Below are 27,433 nucleotides of genomic sequence, written 5' to 3' on the forward strand. Positions count from 1 at the left end.
TTCGTTGATTCTAATTTCTCCAATCTACAGCAACTTTATAATGCTGAGGTAGTCTGCATATAGCAAACACCTCAACTAATCTAGAAAAACCAAATTTTTGTCAAAATATGGCAGTTAAATATCCTATCTATAGTGCCCCACATCAAAGTTGCCCTAGTTCATCCTCAGCTCGCCTTCCAGTTCCAGAGTATCCGGAAATCTTCACAGGCGTTTTATTTTTTGTTATGATACTGTTTTTGTATTAGTTCTAATTCCAAATGCGAAATGTTTTTATTTTATTTTCTTACTTTTTACATCATACTCAATCTACCTATGAAAAATGTCCAAGTACTTTTAGAATAAACAAGAGGTAAGGTAGGGGCCAACTCTCTTTATATTGGAAACCTTGGTTTTTATAGTAAAACAAACCTTGAAATCCAGGAAATCTCAAATATAACCATAAGGCACTCTGACTCCATTGAATAGACAAGGGATAAGTTAGGAGCCCGCAAATATATTTATCTTGAGGCTCACTAGCTTCTAGATCTACCACTGATTGAATGCAATTAGTTTCATATTGAAAAACTCTTTTTTTTTCATGTAAATCTCCCCTCAAAATATATTCATTAGGAACAAATTTTTGCTATTTTAAAAAATAGCGCTATTAGAATCTTCTCAAGGTAGGAATAGACAATAAAACATGACAAATCTTTTTCAATAAAACAAATGTACAATAAAATCACAATTATATATCAAAAATATATCGATTTACAAAATGAAATAAAACTTCTAACAATAATTGATTAAACAAATCCTTGATCGGTATATTTAATACAACAGGAATTAATATTTGGGACGAATTTCACTGCTTTAACTAGAGTTATTTTGCATTCTCCTCTCTCCTTCTTCAAAGAAATTCTTGCATTAGGAACTCCATACCAATAACTTCCACAAGTGACCTTTTCTTTCATCACATCTATATTTTTAAAATCTCCGTCATTCCATAAAGTTATCAAGTTTGTTATTACAAAAACAATATTGTATTCTTTAGTTAGATAATGCAAAATACTGGCTATATAAGAAAGGAATGAATTATTATCGTTTTGATTTGAGGACTGAAATGATAAAGTAGCTATAGAATCAATAATTATTAGTTTAGTAGATGATCCGCTTTCTATGGAATGTTTCAGGGTAAGTAAATGACCAAGAAAATCATTTTTTGTAAAAACTCTGGCGACTTTTATTCTGTTCATAGTCGATATTAAATGTTCCTAAAAAAATACAGTTTACACTAAAATATCATTTCAAATAAATATCAATTGAACCTTGTTCAAAGATGATAACATCTGTTTCATTTTTAATCCTAAAAAATCACATTTTGTATCTAAATAAATTATTTCGTCAGGAGAAGTCAGAGCTACATTTTTAATCAAAGTTAAACAAAATAAAGTTTTTCCTGACGCTGGTAATCCACATATCTCATATATATTCCCTGTAAACAAGCCTCCTTCCAATAATAAATCCAACCTAAAAACTCAATTTGTACAATTTATTAATTTGTTTTTTTTTAATTGAATTACTTTTCAACACCTGTAGGAATTATTGCAAATTCGTGTAAAATGTTTTGATAACAATCAAATGCGCTTCTTAATCGAGAATACTTTTTCAAAAGCTCCTTTCTAATTTCTAAAATTTCCTTTAAAATATTTATTACATGTGTTAAGAATTTTAATACTTTGTTATCTACCTTAAGTGCTAAAGAAGTTATCTTCTCAATCTTCTTAGTTTCGCAATTCATAAAATCTATTACAGTAATAATTTGAGCTTCATTCAAGAGTTTCAAAATATCCGTATTCAAATAAGTGTGCAAACTGGCCGACAAATCGTCCATTGTATTAAAAATACAAATCAAAAACTTTGTATCAATTTAAATGTGAAGTGTGCAAATCATTGTTTGCGTTTGAATACTAAAAACGCTTCGTATCTTACATTCTTACATCAGAACATACCTAATAAAAAACCATAAATAACAAATATAGAGATGGGTAAGTAAGTGGATAACGTACCAATACAATAAATGATTTTTCAATATAAATCGTGTTGATTTCAGGTCTGAAATAGATCTAAACGTCATTTTTTACCTGTTATTTTAAACTGATTTTTCATGAAAAATCTAGACGAAATTACAACATATGTATATATAAAATAATAGTTGACTAACTTTGAATGAACTTAGATAAATATATTTCCCTTATTCGAATAATTAGACACATTTTTCCTGTTACTATCCTAAAATTACTTTATTTTTTAATTAATCTTGAAATTACTTCAATCCTCATCTGGAACTCATTAAAGTAGCTTTTAATGAATAGTTTCTTATAACTCAAATTAAAAATGTGTAGTGAATTCAGAGTTTTATATAAACCGAAATAAAAGTACAACAAACAATTGGTTAAGCCCATCTCTAGAAAGGTGCAAGTAACCATAAACCAACCACCAATAAAATATGTAGCCAATGAATTCGGACTACAGACTATTTGAATTATTAATATCGGCGATAATAAAATTCTCTAAAGTGCCTGATTAATATTAGTGGTTGTCTTCCATGAAATTGAAGAAACTAATCATTGTATTGATAATTGCATAATAGAAATAAAATATTCTTAAGTTTTGACAAAATATTTCAGCTATAAATCAAACTGTTATATCTAATACAAAATACTAACAAATTCAAAGAAAATTGTGATTAGTTTAAATTCTACAATTTCGCTTTATATACAATTTTCAGTTTGAAAACATGTGCGATGTCATTAATTAAAGTAGTATTTGGCAACATCTGATTATGGACTGTGCTGTGTTGGTCATTAATTCGATTGTAGAAAATTAATCAAATTCAAATTTTTAAACAAATTACTAATCATTTTTTCTTTTATAGTTATTATTTATCAGATTTTGGAAACAAACTTATACGTAATAATATACTTTTATGATTTAAAAATAATACTTTCTTAGGAATATTTTTATTAAGCTGGCAACACCTGTCAATCCTGGGCAAAGTTCCTCTCGATTGATTTGCGCATGGACACTACCAACTTCGCGCATGTGTATCATTAATTTTCACTAGGCGTTGCAGATTGGACTGGTTAGACATCTTTTCAAGGAATGGGATATTGTGTCGCCATGTCATGTAAAGCTAATGCGTCGTTAATGTTGAACGTGTAAAATGGTTAAAACCAGTATATCTTTCAATTTTCAAGTTACGTGAAGTACCTAATTGTACTTTAAAGCTTAATTAAACTAATAGTTATATTTTTCCAATCGGATGACTAACTTTTACGTGAATATTTTGTGATTACATGATGGTAAGTATCGACGGTCTTGATAGTCTCAAGATGGCGTCTCTGAAATTTTCTTTGTTAAAACTTTGTATATTTGTAAAATTAATTGTATATGTTTTGATTGTTAGTACATAACAACTTTTTTTTGTGTTGATTTATACATTATGTTCAGTATATTTTGTGACGAAAATTTTTCAATGTTTGAGTATTATCTAGCTCGTTTACTCATCCAAGATAAAAATGTAAACTAGTCAATATAATTTTACGTCATGAATTTAACCTATCGATTTTTGTGTTTTATATAATATTTTTTTTATAATAGACATTGAGTTTTTGGAATCACTTAAAATTTATTGTAAATTTTTATTTTAATGTTTACCGCCAAATTTGAGGGAATTTTAATTTTGTCATCATTACGTCAGCAAATAATCTTTCAAGTTTGGATGTTTGTTTACGCCTAGTAGCACCTTGAATGTAATTGCTTCGTTATATACATTTCCTATATGAATAATTATTTTACAATGTCTGTTTTTAAAAACATTTGAGTTGAAAATTGTATAAATCGAATCTGATAAAAATAGTATCAAGATAATAATCAGAAAATAGGTGATGTACGAAGTTATTTATCTTTCAGACATTTCAAAGATGAGTGACGAAACTCCGGGGGTAGGGCAGGGTGCTCTGCCCCCGAGAGAAGGCCAAGGCCTTCGAGCCATGGCAGAGCGCCCTGCTGCTAGTAGTGCGACCGTAAGGGTTGTAAGTGGACAGTATGTGCTAACAAATCAACCACATGGTATGCCAGCTTTAGCACAGGTGTGTAATTTTTTCAACTATTTTTCTGATTTCTAATATTATTCTAGTGCTGGTATGCTTATAATATATAACTTTGGCAAAATAACGTAGAAAAATTGTAAAATTGCCAATTAAATTAAATATTTGAATTTTTGACAGTTGATTAAATATTGATTATGTGATTGCTTTGATAAACATTTATGCAAAATTAAGGTAAACCTAATTGCAAATCTTGTTTAAGCGACAAAGGTTATTGAGGTCTTGTGGGTTTTCTTTGGCACATTCTCTGTTGCATGAAACTTTCGACTGAATTAGCACTGAACTATCAGCAGAAAACTAATTTGTTGCATTATTTTTTTTCACTATAAACCTGAAACTTTTTTTAAAGGTCCAAAACATTGTTGAAAGTTAGATAAAATTAATAGTAGTGGTGTTGTCAAATTTCTTTACCAGTCTGCATTTCAGTTCTGGTTACACATTTAATGGTGGTATTTGGAATTCCATTTCATTTACTGTTAGTAATAGGAAAAAAGTTTGGTGAATGTTGTGAGTTTTTGATGTGATGTGATCTAATGCATGATCATAATACAAAGCAACAGGTTTTTGTTTTCATCATTAATTTCTTATTGAATAAAATCCATCCAAACAGTATTGACAATTATTTTAATCCATGTTCCATTTATCTAATGAAGGAAGAAGGAAAATTATGATTGAATAAATTACAATTAAAAACCAATATCAATATAATAGATATAGATTATAGATATTTTGTTTTTATGGATTGAGTAGTAATACAAAATTATAGCATATAGATTGTATTCAATTCAAATGCATTAGAATGATTGACCGGGCAATATCATTTCCACTAGAGAACAAATGCATTATTGGCAGAATGTGTCAAAACACCTTTATTTTTACCCTCAGGGCAGACATGATAAACAATTTATGTAGAATTTCCATGGATAACCTCACAAGTCTATAAAGGAGAATTAAAGTGACACCTCTACTTCCAGAAGCCATCATTGAATTCAATAATGTATATAGAACCAACAGAACTCTATTGATATATAACATGCCTTATCAAGTACACAGTCATAATCCCCAATTATATGGAATCTAGCCGCATCAATTCAATCTTGTCAAACTCCATACTAGCAGAGTTTCCTGACAAGACAATAATATATACTGATGGGTCTTAAGACAAGGGATGGAGTTGGATGTGCCGTATACATACAAAATATATCTTTGCAACTCAGATTACCTGATAAATCTTGTACATATACTATATCAACATTGGAAACCCTATTTTGTCTTGGCATATATTATTAAATTTGAGTTTGACATTTTTTTGTGTTAAAGGTCATAATTAGAATATTGGGAATGAAAACGCTGATCAATTAGCAAAATATTCAGTATTAAATGGAATTTTTTGTAAAGTATATACAGGAAAACGTGATTAATTCACTAAAAGATAAAATGTACATATCCTGGCATAAACACTGGGATAACGTTGCACGCACCTCAATTAACACATATTTCCATATTTATCGTACTAACCCTCACTTCCAATCTATATTTTTATCAGACAACTCTGAAATTTTATTTGGAAAGTAGATTTAGAGTGAACCCTAGTCATGGGAGATATACCACTCATATTATCAAGCCGGCTACCATACAATCATCAGCCTGTACCAGTGATGATAGTTCTTAGCTGATGTCAATCACATTTTTTTTTGGATGCAGCAATTACAGTCACAAAGAAACAATTTATTACAGTTACTACTTAAACAAAACTACTCGCTACTTTTAAACATCGCTGACATTTTAAGCATAGGTAACTGTAGTATTTTAGATCTATTTATTATAAATTTCATTGAGGATATTAAAATTAATGTTTAGGTAGAATCATTGAAAACTTCTGTGGCTTGTTCCTAAGCCATTTTTTTTTCACACTCACATTTTTAATATTGATGGTATTCTATAAATTATATCGAATATCAAACCAGTTAATGCAGAATAAGAAAAGGATTATTCTAAAAAGAATATAATGACATCATTAATTTCCCAATGTTTTACCAATAAAATGCTTGTCATATAATTTTTTTCAAGAAAAATTTTGATTTATTTACAACATGCCAAATACTAAACTAATTCAAATATGTTAGTGTTTATTGTTATTCTTGGATAAAAAAAGAGAGATTCATATTGTGTTCCCTGTAATGTCAAATTTCAATAGTACTGCTTTTATACAGACATTAGGAAAGTAACAAAAATATGAAATTTGGGAATATATTTTATTATGAATGACTAATGAAATTTATTTTGTCAATATCACATATGAACAGCTTTTGACTCTTGAAAAACATTTCAAGGTTTGACGTGGGTTTTATAGAACCTGCTATAATAATTTTACCAATTTCTGTTAGTCATTTCAAAACATTAACCTGGAACATACCTTTACATTATTTTGACGGTTTGTATCTGTTTGACTGGCACATAAATATCTGCTGGGGTCTGAAATACTCCAGTGTGTGTAGTTGGGGTTAATGAGTCGCCTTTGAAATAATCTAATACCCCACTAAAAATAGACTAAACTAACTAAAAAATGTTTGTCTCCAAAATTATGGTTTAATTAGAATATTGAAGAGTATATAGTCTCAACTGAATCTGTTACTCATGTAAAGTGAGATGTTGATTTTAATTATTTGATTAAACTGATTGATATAATATAAAATTTTTGTAATGATGAGTTACCTGTCAGAAGAATTGAGATCCATTCAACTCAAATTCTGCAAATGAAGACCATTGAGGCATTTGTCTGATTTTAATACATTTTTTAAAAAATAAATTGATTGATTCCAATTGTTACAATAAGTTTTTCATTTGTTTTTAAGATAACGTCCGGAAACAGTAATGTTACTCGTCTGATTAGCATCAGTCCATCCAGAATCGGACAAACATCTCCCGTGAGACCGAGCGTGGCCCACCAATCAATAGTTGATGTTCTCACTAAATCTCGATTAAACTCGCACTTGAATAATATGTTTTCTTCAGGAGAAAGTTCTAGTAATAATGTTCAAATTACAAGGCCTTTAAAAAGGCCGTTGCCTTCCTCTGGCGAAAAGAAAGATACTTACGCTTCCAAGTTGCAACATGTGATGAATCATCGCATCGTTCGTTCAAAATTGGTAAAAGAAAAGTATAATGAACATCTACTGGAGGCTTTTTACTTAGAAACAGGAAATAATATTCTCGATTTGTACCAATTCGCCAAGAGGCCTAAAACTCAAGCTTATCTGACTTACCTAAAGGAACATGCCATTGATCCTAGAGATTATCCAGAACCAGTTCCTAGCGTTACCATACCACAAACAACACTCAGTACACCATCTGCTACAGCAGCTAGCTCTCTACCTGGTATTTCTCAAAGCCACCCTGTTCAGACCAGTTCCCCTATAGTAACGACATCTGAAAGCCATAGTAACCATTCTACACCGAAATCAGTATCTGTCAAAATGAAATCTGTATCTAATACAAATAGTACTAGCCAAGAAATGATAGTAGAGAAAGCAAAGCAAGAAGCTTATGTAGTTCAGCGAATATCAGATTTACAAAAGGAAGGTTTGTGGTCTGAAAAAAGGCTACCAAAAGTGCAAGAAATGCCGAGAACAAAAGCACATTGGGACTTTTTACTTGAAGAAATGGTCTGGTTGGCAGCTGATTTTGCGCAGGAACGTAAATGGAAGAAAGCCGCTGCAAAGAAATGTGCCAGAATGGTACAGAAATATTTCCAAGATAAAGCACTTGCTGCTCAAAAAGCAGAAAAAGCACATGAGCAGAATCTTCGAAGGATTGCAGCATTTTGCTCGAAAGAAATAAAAAATTTCTGGAACAATGTAGAGAAATTAGTAGAGTACAAACAAAATACAATTCTCGAAGAGAAACGGAAAAAGGCTCTAGATCAACAGCTGAGTTTTATAGTGGATCAAACTGAGAAGTATTCCCAGTTACTTGCAGAGGGCATGAATAAATCAGTAGAACCACCCAGTTCAGTTCCTTCAAGGTCAGTGTCACGAGCGCATTCAGATACTGAATTTGATCCTGATCTACAGAGTGATGAAGATGATGAGGAAACAATAGCTCGGGAAGAAGCTTTAGGCAACGAAGGTCACAAAGAAGAAATCGAAGCGTTACAAAAAGAATCTCAGATGGAGTTAGATGACTTGTTAGAAGACGATTTTTTAAAAAATTACCTTTTAAACCGAGACAAAATACGATTAAGCGATTCAGAAGAGTCTGACGACGATGTCGATTCTAAAAAGGAATCATCAAAAACAGATTTAGACGAAAAAGAACCGTCTGAAGAATCAGATTCATCCAAAGAAGACGACGTCGAGGAGACCGAAGAAGAGAGCGAGGATGATGAAACAAAAGTCTCAGAAATTGTACCTCAGGGTGAACATGACGAACTGAAACTTTTAGTGGAAGATTCTCAAAAAGAGGGAGAAATAAAGACTGAAACAGATACAAAAGATGACCTCATCAATGATGCTGCTGCTATAGCTGAAAGTATACAACCAAAAGGAAACACATTATCATCTACGAATGTAAGTAATACGAAATATAAATTTATAATTTATTTAGACAATGTTCTAACTGATTCAGCTTATTAGGTAAGTAGGAGTGTGGCATATTGGATTTCATATACTTATCTCTAAGAATGGAAACCTTTGTTTCCATTATTATCTTTAATTGAATACAGAACCTGATCTATTATTTATTTGTTTATTTTGATATCTGCATTCTCTTTGTTCTTTATATTTTTCATCTGCCATTAATTTTTGTTATCTCTTCTTAAGATTGTTTATTGTAAATTTTCCTCCATTATAAAATTATCATAAAAGGTGTGGTTACAGTTTTTTACAATTAAAATGTGTATGTATTGATAGAATGCTAATTAGCTTTTAATTGTTGATTTATTTGAGCATATAAATTGTGTCATTGTGAAGTTTTACAGTTAAAATATAGAATATAATCAAAACGGCCATTTTCATTTGATACCTGTACATTGCACAATCTTACAAATTGTTCTTTAACTGTACCATCCTACTACACGAAACATTGAAAAAACAGAGATAAATCTTGTTATATCTTGTGAAGGAATAATTCAATTATTAGCAAAATTTCTTTAAAACTTTTAGCAATTGGTTTATTGTGATTTTGAATTACAAATCTTCATCTGTTTTTACTTTAAACTACATTTTCATCTATAAAAATAACATGATGATTCAAATATCAGAAGAATTGAGATCCATTCAACTCAAATTCTACAATGAAGACCATTGAGGCATTTGTCTGACACTCTTCAATTATATATTTTTTTAAACATTACTCCTATATATTTGTACTGTAACACAGGTTTTTTTAGGTTTCTACAAACATCCCATTCTTGTTAAAATATTCTTTGAGAGAGTATCAACATATAGGTCTGGATTGGTTAGTAACGATGTTTGAAAGAAAACTTAACGGCATCTTAGCAGATGAAATGGGTTTAGGTAAAACCATCCAAACAATAGCCCTTCTAGCTCATCTAGCGTGCGAGAAAGAAAATTGGGGACCGCATCTGATTGTTGTTCCTACATCTGTGATGTTGAATTGGGAAATGGAATGTAAAAAGTGGTGTCCCGCATTCAAAATTCTAACTTATTATGGTACCCAGAAAGAGAGAAAATTCAAAAGGATTGGATGGACTAAACCTAATGCTTTTCATATTTGTATTACTTCTTACAAATTGGTTATTCAAGACCACCAGAGTTTTAGAAGGAAAAAATGGAAATATTTGATTCTGGATGAAGCTCAGAATATTAAGAATTTTAAGTCGCAAAGATGGCAGCTGCTCTTGAACTTTCAAACCCAGCAGTAAGTATTTACTATTTAAATCGCGTTTAATTCCTATATCCATAGAACATTTGGTTGTATTCAGTTTTAAATGTATTTGTGTCAGATTAGTTGCTTTTATGATGCAGTAAATTTTGTTTTAGACGTCTTCTATTGACTGGTACTCCTTTACAAAACAACCTCATGGAATTGTGGTCACTTATGCATTTTTTAATGCCAAATGTATTTCAATCTCATAGAGAATTCAAAGAGTGGTTTTCAAATCCAGTGACAGGTATGATTGAAGGCAATTCGGAATACAATGAAAGCATTATCAAGAGATTGCATAAGGTAAGATGAGACAAACGCAGAAATTTTGTGACTTCTGTGAGTGAAGAGTTTTATTTGCTTGTGGTCCATTTAGAAGAAATGTACTTTGACAGAAATCAAAAATACTTCACATGTACAGTGTTCAATTAAAAATAAATAAACCGAGAGTGATGAGACCAGTGATTGATTTTTTGATTCCTGCGTTTTGGAAGTACTGAAAGAGTAAAGAGAATACTTGGGCTCCTGGAAAAATCCTTGGATTTCCATTGACATTTTCCTAGTAAAATGAGATTTTCTTTGGAAAAAAATGGATCCATTTTCTGATTCCTATCAAGTTTTATATACTTTCTATACTCTTTAAGTACTCCTGAAGACAGGAATCAGAAAATCGCGAACGAACTTGGTTCAATCCCTCCCGTTCTATAATGAGTCTAATACATTGGCAAACAGAAACGGTGTTGAGAAGAAAATTACTGCATTGTGTATGGTTTTCAAGAAAGAAATATGAATCAACAATTAATAAACTCCCAAGACAGTTATTGATGATATTTTTGACTGCATATTCTGGTACTTCACGCCACCGAATTTAAAACCTTCCCTTTTCTCCATCAATCACCTAAATTTATGGTTTCTCACAATATTTTTTCTTCCTAAACAACTACAACAAATGTTTCTTCAATTTATAACAAAGTTTAGACAAGAATTCGTCCTATATAAACATTACTCAACCTATCCATGGTTGGAATGTGAACCTATAGAGGAATGTATCATTCTAGTGATCAATCTAGTCCAGTTGAGAGTAGTGTGAATGGTGAATACCCTGTTTGATTATACAGTAAACACGCATTTTGTTTTTTGGTCGAGTTGTATAGATAATTCCTAAAGAAGAAATTGACTGAAAACAAATTCTTCAGTTTTTTTCTGTGTACATTGAACATGTGTGTTTGTGGGATATCACTTGGATATTTTAACACTTACAGATTTTGAACGACTAGATTAATGTGGAAGATATTATAACAGTCCAGCACTCGATTGGATTACTGGACTGGAATAATATGAAATGACAGTGAGGTGTAAGTTTAGCAAGTCGTCGTATATTTTAAATTTATTGAATTTAGCGTTTTTATAATGTTTTGTGATGATAACTTACCATTTTTGATGGTGAGAGATCCATTCAACTCAAACCTGATAATGATATTATTGAGGCATTTGTCTGATATTAATTCTTGAAACGAAAATCTGTCATTTTAGACTTTTTTCGATATTAACATTTTTTTGGTTTGCTTTGTTTTTCAGGTTTTAAGACCATTTCTATTGCGGCGATTGAAAAGCGAAGTCGAAAAACAAATGCCAAAAAAGTATGAACACGTGGTTATGTGTAGATTATCGAAAAGGCAAAGGTATTTATACGATGACTACATGTCGAGAGCAAAGTGAGTATAATAATGATTGTATTATACTATGACTTGAAAGAATAATTCATGTATTTATCGAAAATTGAAGGCTTTAGGCCATCCTAGAATTTTCGAAAAGTCTATTTTTTATTTTAAATGGCTCCCTCAAAAATTATGGCAAGTAGTCGGTTTTCAGTATCGCAGATTAAAGGAACTGCATAATTATTCATAATTTTCCTCTCTCCATTCGCGATTTCATCATTCGCTTCTTTTGTGTTTTCACTATTCGCGCTTCCTTTTTAAATGCGTTTTTACTATTGGGGCTTCCTTCATTTGCGTTTTCACTATTCGCGCTTCTTTCATTCGCCTTTTCACTATTCGCGGATTTAAAAAATTCCTGTATTCGCGGCTAAAAATATCTTCATTCGCGGATCTAATAAGTACTTACATAATAATAAAAGGATTCCATTAGGTATCCAACCCAATATTCTCTGCAAACGCCGTATAATGTAATCATGATATGAATGTTTTGGAATATTGGAAGAAATTTGACATAGCAAAATGCATAGTAAATATAAAGGAATTATTGGAAGAACTGAAGTCATCCTGTGGCCTGCTCTAACTGCGAAAAATGACGAAGAATTTGTGCAATTTCAAAATGTGACTGCAAACATAACCAAAATCGTTAAAGAAATAGGACGAGATGGGTTCGAACAAATAGAATCAAGTGGACATTCAGAAATTGCTTGAATCGCAAGATGAAGATTTGACCGAAACAGACTTGGAGGAAATGTTGAATACACATCCCCATTGAAGAAGAGGCTTTAACAAGCACTGAAAACATTAACATTTAATTTAAAAAATCTTAGTGAAAGTTTAAGAATCTCCAATGAACTTTCCGATTTATTTATGAACATTGGAACAAAGTCTTATTTCTAATAGGCAAATTGCTAGTGTGACTGCTGCGTATCATTCTGAATTGAAGGAGCTTTTAAAAGCTGCCAAGCAAGAGAGAATTACAAAATTTTTCAAACCATTGCCTAAGCAGCAGGATAATTAATCAGAATGTTCAATTAAATTGATTTTTTTATATACTTTTGGTTTTTTATTTTGTTACCTAGGAACGTATCCCCAATAATACCATATAAATTACCATTCCCTATTCATGGTTTCTGTATTCGCGGAACTGTACTGCATTTTTTAGGTTGACTGGACGCATAGCTCAACCTATTGAATTAAAATTTTGAATATATCTTAAAAAATACATTATCTTTCAAAGTACACTTTTTTCTTTATATATTATAGTTTATTTGTTATTAACAATTATCTGACAATTAGACTTTATAAGTGCACTATTTAAGCAAAAATAGCATTTATTATAAATGGTCAAAAAAATTTATTAGCTCATTATGATTAAAAAAATTACAGGAACTGTTCAGTCAAGACCCTTAAAAAAAGGAGAGTACAATAGAATCGCGTTTCTGTTATTTCGATTTATTTTATAGTATTTATGAAAAGAAATCCTCAAAAAGCCTCTTTTGTTCGACCTTTACGGTGGCCTATAGCCTTAATTATAACTGTTAACGTTTTTGATCAGTATTTGAATCACATATTTGTTCACCACGTATCAAAATGTTAATTTCGTTATCTCAGTACATACACAAATAATTTCAACTGATTGTTTCTTTTAGAACAAAAGAAACTTTGGCTAGCGGAAATCTATTGAGTGTAATAAATGTTTTAATGCAATTAAGAAAGGTATGCAACCATCCAAATTTATTCGAAGTAAGACCGACAACATCGCCTTTTCAATGTGAAGGTATAAGGTTACATATTCCATCCATTGTATACTCTGCTATTGATTATGACCATTCAAAAGTAAGTAATATTGAATGTTAATATGTTTTCCTCAATATCTCAAAATATTTGGTCTTAAGGGTGGTAATAAGGGATAAGATTGAAATTCTCATAGAAAAATTTAGGATACAAATTATTTGATGAAAACATTTTCAACAATCGGTAACTGTAGCCTACTGTTTGGCTATGCATTTTAAACACACTTTTGTTTAACCAGCAGCTGCAATACAAGAAACTTTTTCGATTATACTCAATCATAAAATCAAAGGTGTATTATTGAGCTAATAGGAACTAAATTTTTGGCCTGTTCAAACAACTTAATCATCTATTATATATTGACTGATTCAATATCTTTTCCAGCATGTAAATCTCCAAGCACTAAATCTGCTACTGATAATGCAAGAAATCCACTTTGGTTCCTATCAATGTTATCGAATGAGGCAATCGAGAAATTCTAAAAAACTTTTGGAACTAGACGAAGAGTCCAATAAAATTCCGCCCCCTTGTCCGCCTTGTAAATTAGCGATGCGAGTGTTACCATCTAAAGTGTCTAATACAGCAAACGAAGAGAAAAGTGATAAAAAAAATGTTCCAGTTTCAAGCCAACCACCACCTCTTCAACTTAAAGGTTACACTCAACCTAATGTGAAGGTGAAAGTATCTGGGGTACAACTAGTCAATCAACAGGGTATTTTGAAAAGTAAGTGAAATTTTTTAATCAATTAGAACTTAATTACAACTCCAAATATCCTAATACCTATTTTATAACCTTTACCATATTCTAATGCCTATATGAAGACATAATTTGTAAATTTTTAAGCATTTCTCATTTAATTTTTATTTTAGAGAATTTTTCTTGTGAATGAGTTAGTTTATAATATCCTCTTGACTAAAGTATTTTAACTAATCATTGTTTCATACTGTATAGTTGTCAATTTTTGTAAAAAATATTTGCATTAATTGTAAAACTTAACGTTAATGAGATGCCGACCTATTCTGCTTAAGATCCTTTTTAATTACCTCTGTTTCTCCCATTAAAGAAATATTTTAAAGATGATCATTCAACTCTTTCTAGAAAGAAATCATGATTAAAAAATAGTAGTTCGTCAATCAATAAAGCTAGTAACCACGAACTCGATCGCATAACGCGGCTCTTTACTTGTTTAAATATTCAATACTGTTAAAGTTACATATCTTTCTAATTAAACTTCTGATCAGTAAATTATTAATATTGATTTATACAGTTAATTCGTGGACTTTATTTTAAATTCCTCAAATAAGTTAATTAAAAACAGTCATTAACTAAGAAATTTGTCAAAGATGACAGTACCTTCAACAATCTTATAAAAATTATTTTGATTAATTTTTTTTATGTACTACTAACAGTTCATTATTTTTTGTTAAAACATAATTTTTTAATACAATAATCGAAAGGACCTCAGTTGATAGTCTGTTGGACTGAATTGACAGTTCATTAAAGACAATTCATGTTGTAGGACTTTTTTTGAGATTTAATTATTTATAGAGTTGTGCCTATTTATATGCAAATGTAATTACTTGTACAAGTTTTCTCATTTTATTTTAATTAATTATGATTATTGTTATTATTATCAATTGAAAAACTATGTAATTGATACATTGACTGTCATTTCTAGTTGTATTTAATTTATGTTGTTTTTGTAACAATCTGTAAAATTGCATAGTCGATCAGTTTACAATGATTATAGTTGTATAACTTTTGCAACTATGCTATATTAATGCAGTGGCCAGCATGTTTTCAAATTATATTATTGGAAACTATCTAGAAACCTTGCTACATATTTTGATGAGTTTTTTTGCATAATCTGTTCCCTATTTTTTCTTATTTTCTTAAAATTGTTGGGTCTGGAGTCTCAATGTCAGTTGTATGTAGCTGTTTGCTTTTAAATTGCTTTGTTGGTTATATTAATCTAATCAAGGAATCTGAAATTAAATATTAATACATACTGATATAACAAAAGAAAATCACTTTAATGAATTTTGGCTTAACTAGCCTCTGTGTATTTTAGCAATTCCAGTAGTGAACATATCACAAGGGACAACTGGACAAATCGGTACACCGGTTAGCGTGACGTCTGTTTTAAAACCGCAAGACAAAATTTCAGCAAGTTTTGCGCAATTAGTACAAACTTCAACGGGCAAACATTTACTCCTAACATCAAATCCAAATATAACTGGGAATATTCCAGTAACATCAACACCAGGTAATTATTCCAACAAATTCATTTTTACAAGTTTTACAAGTACATTTTATTTTTTTCTAGAGTTTTCAAAAGTTTGTTTGTATATAAGGGTTGAGAAATATTTAAACAGTAATGGTAGCTAAAGAAGGTTCTATTTGATTTCTGATTTTTTTTTTTTTAAATCTAAATTACTTGTTAGAAAACCTTTCTATATCCAAGGGGGTTAAAACAAGTCAATTTAACCTTAATTAATAGAAAGGATATTAAATTGCAACTTCTTTAGGCAGTCAAACTTTGAATTAGTTTTGTACTGTAAAATTGTTGCAAACATTTTTTCAAATCGATTTTAATTGTGTATTCCACATTAGAAAATTTTAAATTGGGAAATCTCTAATTATTAGATAAAGTGGCAAATCGTAGACTAAAACACTATCATAATTTCGTTTCAGGTGGTCAAAAATTGACATTCTTATCCAAACAACCTGTTGCAACCATAGGGAATGCTGTCACCAAGGCTTTCGTCAAGTTTCAGTTTACATCCATCACTACATCCCCTACTTTTACGACAACGACTACGTCTGTAAGTGTCCACTGATAATTAATTGAAGAAACTTGTGTGCTATATGGATGGGATATTAACATTCACTATTTTCTTTTTCAGAATTCAAATTCAATTGCTATTGTAAAAAGTGAAGAAAATAAAGTAAAAGGAGTCAGAACTCCAGTAGGAAATGATTATATAGGTAAACTTTATTCTAAACAAAATAACCTGGATGTTCGGTGGAATAATGATGACAAAAATTTAGATTTAATAGTAAGTATTTTGTATAAAAATACCTCAACTCGAAAAGGTTTGAACTTTTGTGGATATATTTTAAACACTGCTTATCATTTTTTTGCTGTTCTACTAATTATATTTATTTTTTTATTGAAATAGCATAGACGATCAGTTTACAACTAATAGTTGTACAACTTTTGCAACTATGCTATACAAACGCAGTGGCCAGCACGTTTACTTTCATTGTTGAAAACCATCTAGAACCTTGCAACATTGCAATAATGCAGTCTCTTTTCAGTAGTGATAACCATTTATGCAATTCTAATTAAAAAATGATTGTGAACAAAAAAAATTAGTTCATAGGTCATACCACTTATTAATTGTGAAAACTTTTTTAGAATGAAGAAGATCCAAAAGGAGAACGTAAAAATAGGCTGGCCCTAATGTGCCGCATCAACAATATCCGATGTTCAGCATTACCTTTGTATGGCAGAGATTTCCAAGACGCCGTCAAAATTTTCACTCCTAACAAGATAAACCCATGGGGTGGTGGCCACATACATTGTTTGAACACTTTATATTGTAAAAAATCTACAGAACCGACAGATTGTTTAAAAGATATTCTATATAATCCCGAAATGAGATTGGAAAGTTTGAAAGAAATTTTCGATCGTTTTATATTATATGTACCTGCCGTAAAAGCTGCCGAACCTGAATTGCGAGTGTGGCATCCGCCACCGAGCAAATATTGGGGCCAAAAACAGGATAAGCAGCTTCTACAGGTATTTTGTTTTATTATAAGTTACAATGGTCCCTATATTATATAATATAAAAAAATTACTAACAACGTGGATACAATTAATATTACTGCACTTATATTTATTTTCACGTCCGTTTATATTTTGACGATGTTTTGATTCAAATTATAGGGGGAGAAAGATTATAATAACATAAATAACAACTTCAGATAACTATCATTTTTAATCTGAAGATAAATTTGGGTCTAAATAGCTTTCTAATTACTATTTTGGACCAGACGGGACGGAATGGGTATAATAAATTGTCCTTATAAGATAGTCGACTACTAGTACTATACTTTCCATTCACTTTTTATGTTTAAGCATAAACTTTTCTAATTTCAGAAACTATTTTCGAAACCTGCTACACCTCTACACAGTATTGCCTCTGCTATGGTAACGCAATTTCCTGATCCAAGACTAATCCAATATGATTGTGGAAAATTACAAACGTTAGACATTCTACTTAGAAAATTGAAACTGGATGGTCATCGTGTGTTAATCTTCACCCAGATGACTAAGATGTTGGACGTTCTAGAGGCATTCTTGAACTACCACGGACATATATATCTTAGATTAGATGGTACAACCCGAGTGGATCAAAGACAGGTAAGTAAATATCTTATAAACTAAATTGAATCAGAAATTTTTACTATATTGCCAAATGTGTCTTATCGGGATTGATGAATTAGATTTGTTGGAGTAATCTAATTTTATTATAACAGAGATGAGATAAATTATCAGCAATGAAATTATAATTAATATATATAATATATATATAATATATATATAATATATATATAATATATATATACATATATATATATATATATATATATATATATATATATATATATATATATATATATATATATATATATCATTGCTCTAATATGCGATGCAAAACACTTTGAAATTAAAAGTAATTTATGAATAAATCTTCAAATATATACGCTAAAAAAAGTTGTTAAACTACAGCCCCACATTGTAGTTGAACTTGAGACTGACAAAAAGTTGAAGTGACTTCTTTGGAGTAGAATAACATTGATTAGCTATTGTCTGATAAATATTCACAAAAATTGTGATGATCTAGTTTCATGTAATTTTATCTAACAAAGATTTCGTAATTCCAGGTTTTAATGGAAAGATTCAATGGTGATACACGTATTTTTGCTTTTATACTGTCCACTCGCTCTGGCGGTGTGGGAGTGAATTTAACTGGAGCGGATACTGTGATATTCTACGATTCCGATTGGAATCCTACAATGGACGCGCAAGCTCAAGATCGTTGTCACCGAATCGGCCAAACGAGAGATGTACACATTTACCGTTTGGTCAGTGAAAGAACAATAGAGGAAAATATATTGAAGAAAGCGAATCAAAAACGTATGCTCGGAGATTTAGCCATCGAAGGTGGTAACTTTACCACAGCATATTTCAAGAGCGTAAGTGTTGAAATTTTTTTTAATTTTTATTGGTATTATTTTTTTTTATAAATATTTACTTTTCTAGTCAACTATAAAAGACTTGTTCAACATCGATCAAAACGAAGAAAATGCTGCGACAAGGATGTCTGGCGTAATGGAAATGAAGAAGGAACGTGAAAGAGCTTTAACTAACGAAACATCTGTAGGTGATGATAAAGTAGCAGTTGGTGCTCTCGAAAGTGCTTTGGCTGCCTGTGAAGATGATCAAGACGTTCAGGCTGCCAAAACTGCGAAAGCAGAAGCTGTTGCTGATCTTGCTGAATTTGATGAAAACATTCCTTTAGATGAACAGGAGAAAGAGCCTGAAATTAGTAAAGCGGAACAGGAAATTAATAACATAATAGAAAAGGTAAGATTGGATATTCACTTTATTTTGGTTGTATGCATAGACGATCAGTTGACAATTCATGATATCTGTTCAACTTTTGCAACTATGCTATAATATTGCAGTGGCCAGCAAGTTTTCAATTGTCATTGTTGAGAACTATCTAGAAACCTTGCAACATTCAATTAAAAAATTTATGGAGAGAAATTCTAAACGTCTACATATTTGAACATCAAAAATTAACAAACACAACTTCAATAACTGATAAAGTTTTCATTTTCTCGTATCTTTGTATATAATTTTTTTCTTGATTTGCAGGACTAATTGTTAGTAGTATAATGCAGTATTTGTTAATAATGGTAAAAGAGGTGTCCCAAAATCAATGCAGCCTTCGAATTAAATAAGGAACAAAATTTCTATACATTATTTGTTATCATGGAGTACATATGATGTATTTGTTATTTGTAGGATTTATTAGTATTCTTTTCTTTTGTTAATATTTGTATATATTATTTCAGTTAACTCCTATTGAAAAGTATGCCATGAAGTTCATAGAAACCACCGAATCTGCTTGGTCAGCCGAACAACTTGCTGCCGCTGCTAGAGAAATAGAGGAGCAGAAGAGAGAATGGGAACAGAATAGACTCGCAGCGATGCGAGAAGAAGAAGATCGACGCGCTCGTGAGTTGGAAGAAGAAAACGACATAATCACATTTTCAAGAGAAGATGCCACCAACCAGGTTAGCTCTAAATCTAAAAAGTTGAATAAACACAATAGGTTAGGTAACAAAATGATTAAGATAGGGAAAGTACAAAGTGTCAGCGCCGATGGTAAGATAACTAAAAAGAATAAAATCCGAAGGTTATCAATACAAGAGGAAACCAAAGACTCGATAGAACAAGCAGAAATACCGGAACTGCAAGAAGAGTCTGAAATAAATGGCGAAGAAACTTTGGGCAGCGAGTCTGATGATTCTTGCGAAAACAAGCTGGCAAATCATGTAGATCATAATTCACCAAGAACCAGATCAAGGGGTACAGTTGCCATTAATCTTTGGACACTAGATGTTAGCCCTATATTACCAGGAGAAAAACCTCTGCGAAAACATGGCGATAACAACAGGAAAATTCTAAAAAGATACAAATCGATGTCTGAAGATGACAATGATAGTCAGCCAGATAAACCTCATAGAAAAAAGAGAAGACGGAAACATAGTAATCTAGAAATATCAGAAGAAGATAGTAATCAGTCTTTAGATCAATCTAACGAGAATTTCACGAACCTCATATCCAAAACATGTAAAGTAGTTTTAAACAACATAATGAAGGATAAAAGGTATAAGGTTCCTCTAGAACTGAAACAGGAGATGGAAATATCGGTAAACACGGAAGATGAGTTTAACGAATCTAATATCAAAAATGATATTAACCAAACCAAAGAATCTTGTTTAAAAGAAGGGGATGAATATATTGATAAAAGTAGTTTAGTAGAAAATGAAGAAAATTATACTAATATTGACAGTGAAACAACTAGGGATAATATAACTGAAGAAAATATTAATAGAGGAGATTTTAAAGATGATTCTGAAATCAAAAACAAAGGGGATTCAATTGAATTCTTTGGAAAAAAGGACGAATTGGATGAAACCGTCGAAAATATGAGTAAAGGAGATTTAAAAGGTTCTGAAATCGAAAACAAAGAGGATTCAACAGAATCCTTTGAAAAAAAGGAGGAATTGGATGAATCAATCCTTAACGATGAATATGATAATCAGTTTGTAATTAGTAGAGAAGAAGAAGAAATAGACGAATCTTTTCTGCTTGAAGAACCAGATAATAAGCTGGACAAAAGGGTGGATAATAAAGAGTATATTAGTGAAGAAACAAATGAAACTGTTGAAGAAAATATGTCATCTGCAGACAGTAATGATAAAGGTGATGGTGATTCTAGTAAATGTAGGATTGATGGAGAAGATAAAAATGAAGAACAAAACAATACAGCAGATGAATTTAAAAAAACCAATGGAGCAGAATTAAATGAAAATAATTCAAATAGTGAAAACTCTATTTTTATGGATGTTGCTACAAACGAATTACTCGATAAAACAAGTAATAAAATAAACAAAGATACATCAATAATTGATGAAACTGATGTTTCCATTGAAGAAAAAACTGGCACATCTTTTTGTGACGGCAATATTAACAATAGTCAAGGATGTGAGGAAACAACCATGCTTGGTGAAGTAGATGTTGAAGATGATACAAACGAACTAAAGGACGAAACATGTGAAGAAACTTCAAAATGTGATATAATGGACAAACAAACTGATACTTCTCAGGGTGATAATAAAATTAACACATGTCAAGGATGTAAAGAGACAGCTATAGCTGAAACTTCTTCTGATGATATTGATGTTAAAGATGATACAAATGAACTAAGGAACAAAACATGTGAGAAAATGGACGAAGTAATGACAACATTGATTGAGGCGTGCGATTCAACAGGTGTTAAAAACGTGGAGAATAAAAAAAAAGTAGATAACGGTCTTAATAATTCCAGCAAAATACCATCTTTGATTAGTCGTAATGCTAATTTCAGATCTCCAGATACCAGACGAAACTTGAAAAAATTTAGTAGGTTTTCAAATAATCGGACTTTGGACGACTGGGTAAAAAGATCTCCGGTTGAATCAACTAAAATAAATGATAGTGAGAATTATAGTGAGAAATCTCCCAAGTCTTAAATCGAAAGTATTTAAGTGTTATCTAATCATGACAAAGAAAAGTTTAAAGTTGTTATTTTGTCATTAAAATAGTTGAAATGTGCAAAATTTTTTGTAGAATATGGATATAATTTGATTAATTTTATATTAGATATCAATTTTTTCCAAATTGATATACAAATTTTATCAACTATTTAATGTTCAATAAACAATTTCTAACTTTTCTTTGCGAAATATCCCCTGCCAGTGATAAAGAACTAATTTAAAAAAATTGTAAATTTGGACAAATGTTGAAAGTAATTCATAATGTGATTTAGAGAGTTATCTTGTACATATGAATTTAGGATTAATAGTTTTTTTACGGAACAATTTTTATTATCGCGCATACCTGTAAATTATAGTGTGAATGTGTACATGTTTGTTGCCTTCCAAAAAAAAAGAAATTTTTAAAATTGGAGAAGTAATTATTTTTTGTATTTTTCGAAAAAGTTGTTTGTTTATTATTTATTCATATCTCATCGTTAATTTCGCCCTAAATTATCATATAGTTTTTAAACTTTTCCCAGTAACTATTCTTTTAGCAATGCCATTTTTGTAAATAAATGTGGACCTTCAGGGATCTTGTTCGTCCCTAATTTTTATGTAGTTTTTTACACATTAATTAATGATGGTGCTCTACAAATTTGTAAACACTACACCTGGTGTTCCTAATAAAGTACTTATGATTATAAATAAGAGGGTTCCCAATAATTATTTAATAAACATCTTAAAATAATCAAAAATGTTAGTTATTTTTGTTTCAAATAATAATCATTATATCCGGCCATGAAATACTCTCAATTGTTGTAAGAGGGCGCACTTCATCATTTATCTTTGCCTAGGACTAAACCTATTATTCTTTTCATAAACAAAGAAGTTTCAAACTTTCTAAATAATTTCCAATTGATTATGTATTGGATGATATTTACTATTCTCCATATTCAAAAAAACTTCACAAAATCCAAGCTGTTTAAATGAAAAAGGTGATTGAATTGAGAGGTGTCAAATCATTGCTTGTCATTCCTGCCGAGAAATAGTAAAATTAACGAACACATAATTTATTTGCAATCATTTATGTACTGATTTGTAGGCTTGATTTATTATTGGCAAATAAAAGGACTGAAGCAAAAGGGCAGTTATTACTGATAGTCAGATACCCTAGTTTTTAAAGGGGCTTCTAGCAAAGAGACAATTTTAATTGTTAAATATTTCACTTTTTTACATATTAGTCAATTTATCATTATGCTTCTGTTTTTTCATAGGGATAAAAATTCACATTAAAATAAATATTAATTATTCGGAACCTCCTGATTACAACAGTTCATTTGGAATAATATATTTCACAACATCAAGTTTAATTTTGCATGCCAAAAGAATAGTAACGTGCTGTAAATAATTTTTTGGGCGTAGAATTGTGCAATGTTATTTTTATCAGTAATAAAAAATTCTGATAAGTTAAAATTAGAATATGAATAGAAAATACCTTAGAAGTGATTGGCAATACCAAAATTATATGTACAATTTATTTTTTATAAAAGAAATAAGTTATAAGAAAAACTGCATATTTCAATGACAGACATGCCCTAAAACTTTTTTCTCAAGTCTCGAGGAATTGAAATATTCCAGATAATTATTATTTTTGTTCATGTGTGTCTTTCTTTTCATAGTTTTTACAGAAAATACCAAGTATTTTGTCTAATTTTCGGTTTTTTGCATTTTTACTAAATTCTACATTCACTGTTATCTATAATTTCTCTACATCTAGGTACATTCTGTAGAATATCTTAGAATAGTCATTAACTATGGGATTTCAAACCAGGAACCTTAAGGTCTATTGTGGTCCCTTATCCAGAAGGTTACACCTTGTTTCATCTGTTTCTGAAATACTTTCTTATAGCAGCAATTTTTACACTATAAAGGCTGTGGTTGAATTAAAGGCGTTCATGTTGTTATTTCAGCTCCTTTTATTTCTTTTTTTATCAGGAGAAAAGACCAAAGAATCTATTATTTTTGACTATTCCATCAAGTTATCACCCTAATTTTTTGAGAGAGTAACTAAATTTTAACTAACTCCTTTAGAAGTTCTGCAGAGCAAACTTCGGATATTCAAAAATATGTAAATTAATGTAAGGACCATTTCAACCACTTGTCATCTGTTGGGATAGATAATATGAAAATTTTTATTTTGGCATCTAAAAGAATCAAGAGGAAAAAAAATTTTATGTTCAAATTTATTACCAAAGGTTGTCAATTTTGCTAAATGGGGATTTAAATTAGTAAAAGTCTGTTAATTATACAATTTAGCTTTTCTATACTTTCAAATATGTTTAATTCTAACGACATACATTCAGTTTGATATTTAATTAAATGTATTTCTAATGAATTGCACGATTCTACAATGTTTTCGTTCCAATTTTAATTCATGTTTGAAAAATTTTGCATTACATCATTGATCAATTCCAGCAACTTGGTAAAGGAGAATTTTTACAAATAGTTGCGATTTAAAAAACTTTTGATAAATTTGTCAATTACTAACCATAATTTTATTGTTCAGAGGTATTTGAAAATCAGATCAGAATCAATTTAACTAACGCATTTATTTCGTTTGCCTAAATCAAAAATTTATCAATGCGGTGTAAAATTTTTCATTTCTTTTCTAGTGTATCAATTTAACAGTCAAAAAATGTACATACTTGTTCGTATGAAATAACGAGAAAAAAAAAGAAATGAAAATAAAGAAGTTCTCTTGCGAATGTTGTTTTTGTTATGAAAATACGGCGGGGTGGACGTGGGTTTTGGTGCCTTCTTTGCTCTTGAAAGTCCGCGTGGGGCACCAAAACACTGCCCCGCTGGACATGAGCAAGGGGGCTTCTTTATAACCCTCGTAACCACCCCACGGTCACCTTTTAAATCTCCCTAAAAAAATAATAACTAGTCTTCTAGCTTTTAAGGTAAGTGCACAATGTTTAAGTATATTTTATACGGTCTGATCGGTAAATATTAGATTTGAAAATTAATGATATTCGATTCCCATTTTATAGTATAATCCTGAATAATTCTAAAGTATCCCCTTTTAGCAAAAATTATTATTCATAGTACTTTCTAAGAAGTACATAATTATTTTATTATGCAATTTACAAAATTATTTATATGTATGAAATGATTTTAAAGGTGACTGAGGGAAATTACTTCAACTATTTTTTTCTATAAATTCGTAATATTGCAGATATGGGTTTCTGACACTACCATGGAACACATGCCTGTAAGTATCGACAATTCAATTTTATAATAAAAATTGGATTTTTTGGAATGTAAATAAAATTATTCAATTATATCAGTAGATAGTTTACGTGAATGTTTTGCGACCCATTTTCAAAATTATCATAATCCAAAGTTATTGTATAATACTGTCCAAAATAAAAAAAACTAGATTTAAATACTTTTTCCAGCCTTGGATCTTGATTCAAAGTATACCTCAGAAATTTATTGATTTCACAAATTTTTCTTGTTTTCAAAAATGAATTTTATAAATGTATTCATCTTGCTTAGATGTGGTGTCCTCCAACTCCACCTCAACAAGAAAATGACGTATACATAGACCAAACAATGGCCTTTATGTACGACACAAAAATAATGTCTGAATCGGAATTACCTCCAGTATATGTCAAACGTGAAGCGAAAAGAACTCGGTTAGAAGCAGGCTTAATTGAAAACAGAAGGGCCTTGAAAATACCTAGAAAAGAAGAATCTACAAACGCACCAAAATCCCTATTTCATTCTGCGACTATATTAAAAATGAGACGCGATTTAAAACTTCAAAAATATCGTGGTTTAGTTAGGCCTGCTTTACCAGTTCCTGGAAAACCAAACATTCAAAAACCCTTGCAAGAACAACCTTTGTTTCACGAATGGACTATTCACGAGGATATGGCTATTTTAAAGGTCATACAAAACTTACAAGGTCTTCCATTAAATTTAATAGTTACCAATTTAGGTACGTATTAAAAATTGCATTACATTTCTAATTTTAATGAATTGTCTTTTCTTTATTTTCAAACATAGGACATACTCCTAATTGGGATTTTGTGGCCGATTATGTCAATACAGTCTCCATAACATACCGTACTCCGAAACAGTGTCGTCAAAGATACGAAAATCACTTGATGCAAAGAGAAGAAGGTAAACAACTAAGCTTAGAGTTCTTAAAAAAGAAGAAGAACAAATCCGGAGCAATACAGAAATACCCGATGCTTTCAAAATCTAGCAGATGTGTGAGAACATCTCAGTTATATACTCAGGACAATAATTCCGCTTTTAGTCAGACAATGGCGAATAGATTCGACGCATTGAAAGCAATATCTAATAAGAAAACTCCCGCTACTAGAAATATTGTGAATAATCCGTTGTTAAACAAGACAAAACACAATCTGGTTTTAAACGAGTGTGGAATCGATATTGAACATCCTGTTTTACCTGTAGAAGTAGCAGCAAGGTATGTTTAATTTTTTTTCTGTCGTTATTTTTTACAATATTTTTGATTGGCGTAGGAGAGCGGAAAGAATAGCTAAAGAGAAAAAGAATATGACCGCTGAACAGCAACAACAACTTGCGGCACGTCTACAAATGATGAAGAACATGATGGCTGCTAGTCAACAAGCAAACATAGCTGCTGCTTCATCAGTAAATACACCGGGTACATCTACTGGAACCCTTGTAGCACAAACACTTTCTCAGATTGTTGTGACGCAATCTACAGCAATTGTTACCACCACAGCCGCTAGTGTTAGTACTCAAGCTACTCCTTCGAGTAAGTACATTTGTGAACCACCAAAATATGTATAAACTATCATCCGCACATTATTAAATCATTTTTTTTTTTCAGCTACTTTACGAACACAAAGAATAATAGCATCACCAATACAGACATCAACAGTAGTTTCTGTGTCAGGATTAAGCCCTGCCCAACTTCAAGCTGCGACACAGCGTCTCATCGTATCAGCTGGTTCTTCAGGTCAAGGCAAAGTAGTGGCTACTACAAATACCCTACAGGGTAAAGCCATTGGTCAAGCTCAATTAGCAATGATTCGACAAGCCAATCTTAAACAACAACTACGATTGCACGCTGGAAATATTCCGACGCAAGGCGTCAAAACGTCTACTGTTACTATTGGAGGCCAGCAGGCCGTTGTCCAATTCACACAGGCACAACCAAGAGCGCAATTTATAAGGCAAGGTACTGTTACTGTCGGAGGAAAAACTGGAATTACTAGGACTGTTACAGAAAGCGATTTAGCTCAATTGTTAAAGAAACAACAACAAAAGTTAGGTACATCGGGAGGAAGTACTATTCAAAGTTTATCGCCGCAAGTTCTGGCTCAAGCCATACAAGCTGGTTCATCTGGTGGACAGGTTGCAACTCTGGTTAAAGCAGTTTCATCTCCCGGAGGTGAGTTGAAATTAGTGTAATATCATTAACTATTTGTAGCAGTACCATT

General features: G+C 31.0%; 2 protein-coding genes across 4 annotated transcripts in view; one reads left to right on the forward strand and one right to left on the reverse strand.

Annotated features, from left to right (window-relative positions):
- Positions 1 to 708: 708 nt before the first annotated feature.
- Positions 709 to 1,974, reverse strand: LOC130901463 (DNA repair protein RAD51 homolog 4-like). The gene is made up of 4 exons (XM_057812880.1): positions 1,727 to 1,974; positions 1,560 to 1,675; positions 1,305 to 1,506; positions 709 to 1,250 (listed from the first exon to the last, which is right to left on the reverse strand). The coding sequence occupies exons 1-4, from the start codon at positions 1,868 to 1,870 to the stop codon at positions 783 to 785; spliced, it is 930 nt and encodes a 309-aa protein (XP_057668863.1). The 5' UTR covers positions 1,871 to 1,974; the 3' UTR covers positions 709 to 782.
- Positions 1,975 to 2,936: 962 nt separating this feature from the next.
- Positions 2,937 to 27,433, forward strand: part of LOC130901446 (helicase domino) — a 31,080-nt gene continuing 6,583 nt past the window's right edge. For 2 of the 3 annotated variants that reach the window (XM_057812853.1, XM_057812854.1), the window contains exons 1-21: positions 3,097 to 3,341; positions 3,952 to 4,130; positions 7,004 to 8,716; positions 9,538 to 10,028; positions 10,151 to 10,337; positions 11,613 to 11,749; positions 13,402 to 13,588; positions 13,928 to 14,267; positions 15,616 to 15,810; positions 16,239 to 16,369; positions 16,451 to 16,603; positions 16,966 to 17,349; positions 17,710 to 17,973; positions 18,498 to 18,809; positions 18,877 to 19,200; positions 19,695 to 19,916; positions 25,165 to 25,200; positions 25,488 to 25,932; positions 26,001 to 26,430; positions 26,486 to 26,745; positions 26,821 to 27,384. In XM_057812853.1, the coding sequence (XP_057668836.1) occupies positions 3,963 to 4,130; positions 7,004 to 8,716; positions 9,538 to 10,028; positions 10,151 to 10,337; positions 11,613 to 11,749; positions 13,402 to 13,588; positions 13,928 to 14,267; positions 15,616 to 15,810; positions 16,239 to 16,369; positions 16,451 to 16,603; positions 16,966 to 17,349; positions 17,710 to 17,973; positions 18,498 to 18,809; positions 18,877 to 19,200; positions 19,695 to 19,916; positions 25,165 to 25,200; positions 25,488 to 25,932; positions 26,001 to 26,430; positions 26,486 to 26,745; positions 26,821 to 27,384 (6,943 nt within the window). In that variant the 5' untranslated portion in view covers positions 3,097 to 3,341; positions 3,952 to 3,962. Of the gene's footprint in view, positions 3,342 to 3,951; positions 4,131 to 7,003; positions 8,717 to 9,537; positions 10,029 to 10,150; positions 10,338 to 11,612; positions 11,750 to 13,401; positions 13,589 to 13,927; positions 14,268 to 15,615; positions 15,811 to 16,238; positions 16,370 to 16,450; positions 16,604 to 16,965; positions 17,350 to 17,709; positions 17,974 to 18,497; positions 18,810 to 18,876; positions 19,201 to 19,694; positions 19,917 to 25,164; positions 25,201 to 25,487; positions 25,933 to 26,000; positions 26,431 to 26,485; positions 26,746 to 26,820; positions 27,385 to 27,433 lie in introns of all 3 variants that reach the window. The other variant, XM_057812852.1, reaches the window with a different exon arrangement.

This window comes from Diorhabda carinulata, chromosome X (genome assembly GCF_026250575.1).
Source record: "Diorhabda carinulata isolate Delta chromosome X, icDioCari1.1, whole genome shotgun sequence".
NCBI lineage: Eukaryota > Metazoa > Arthropoda > Insecta > Coleoptera > Chrysomelidae > Diorhabda > Diorhabda carinulata.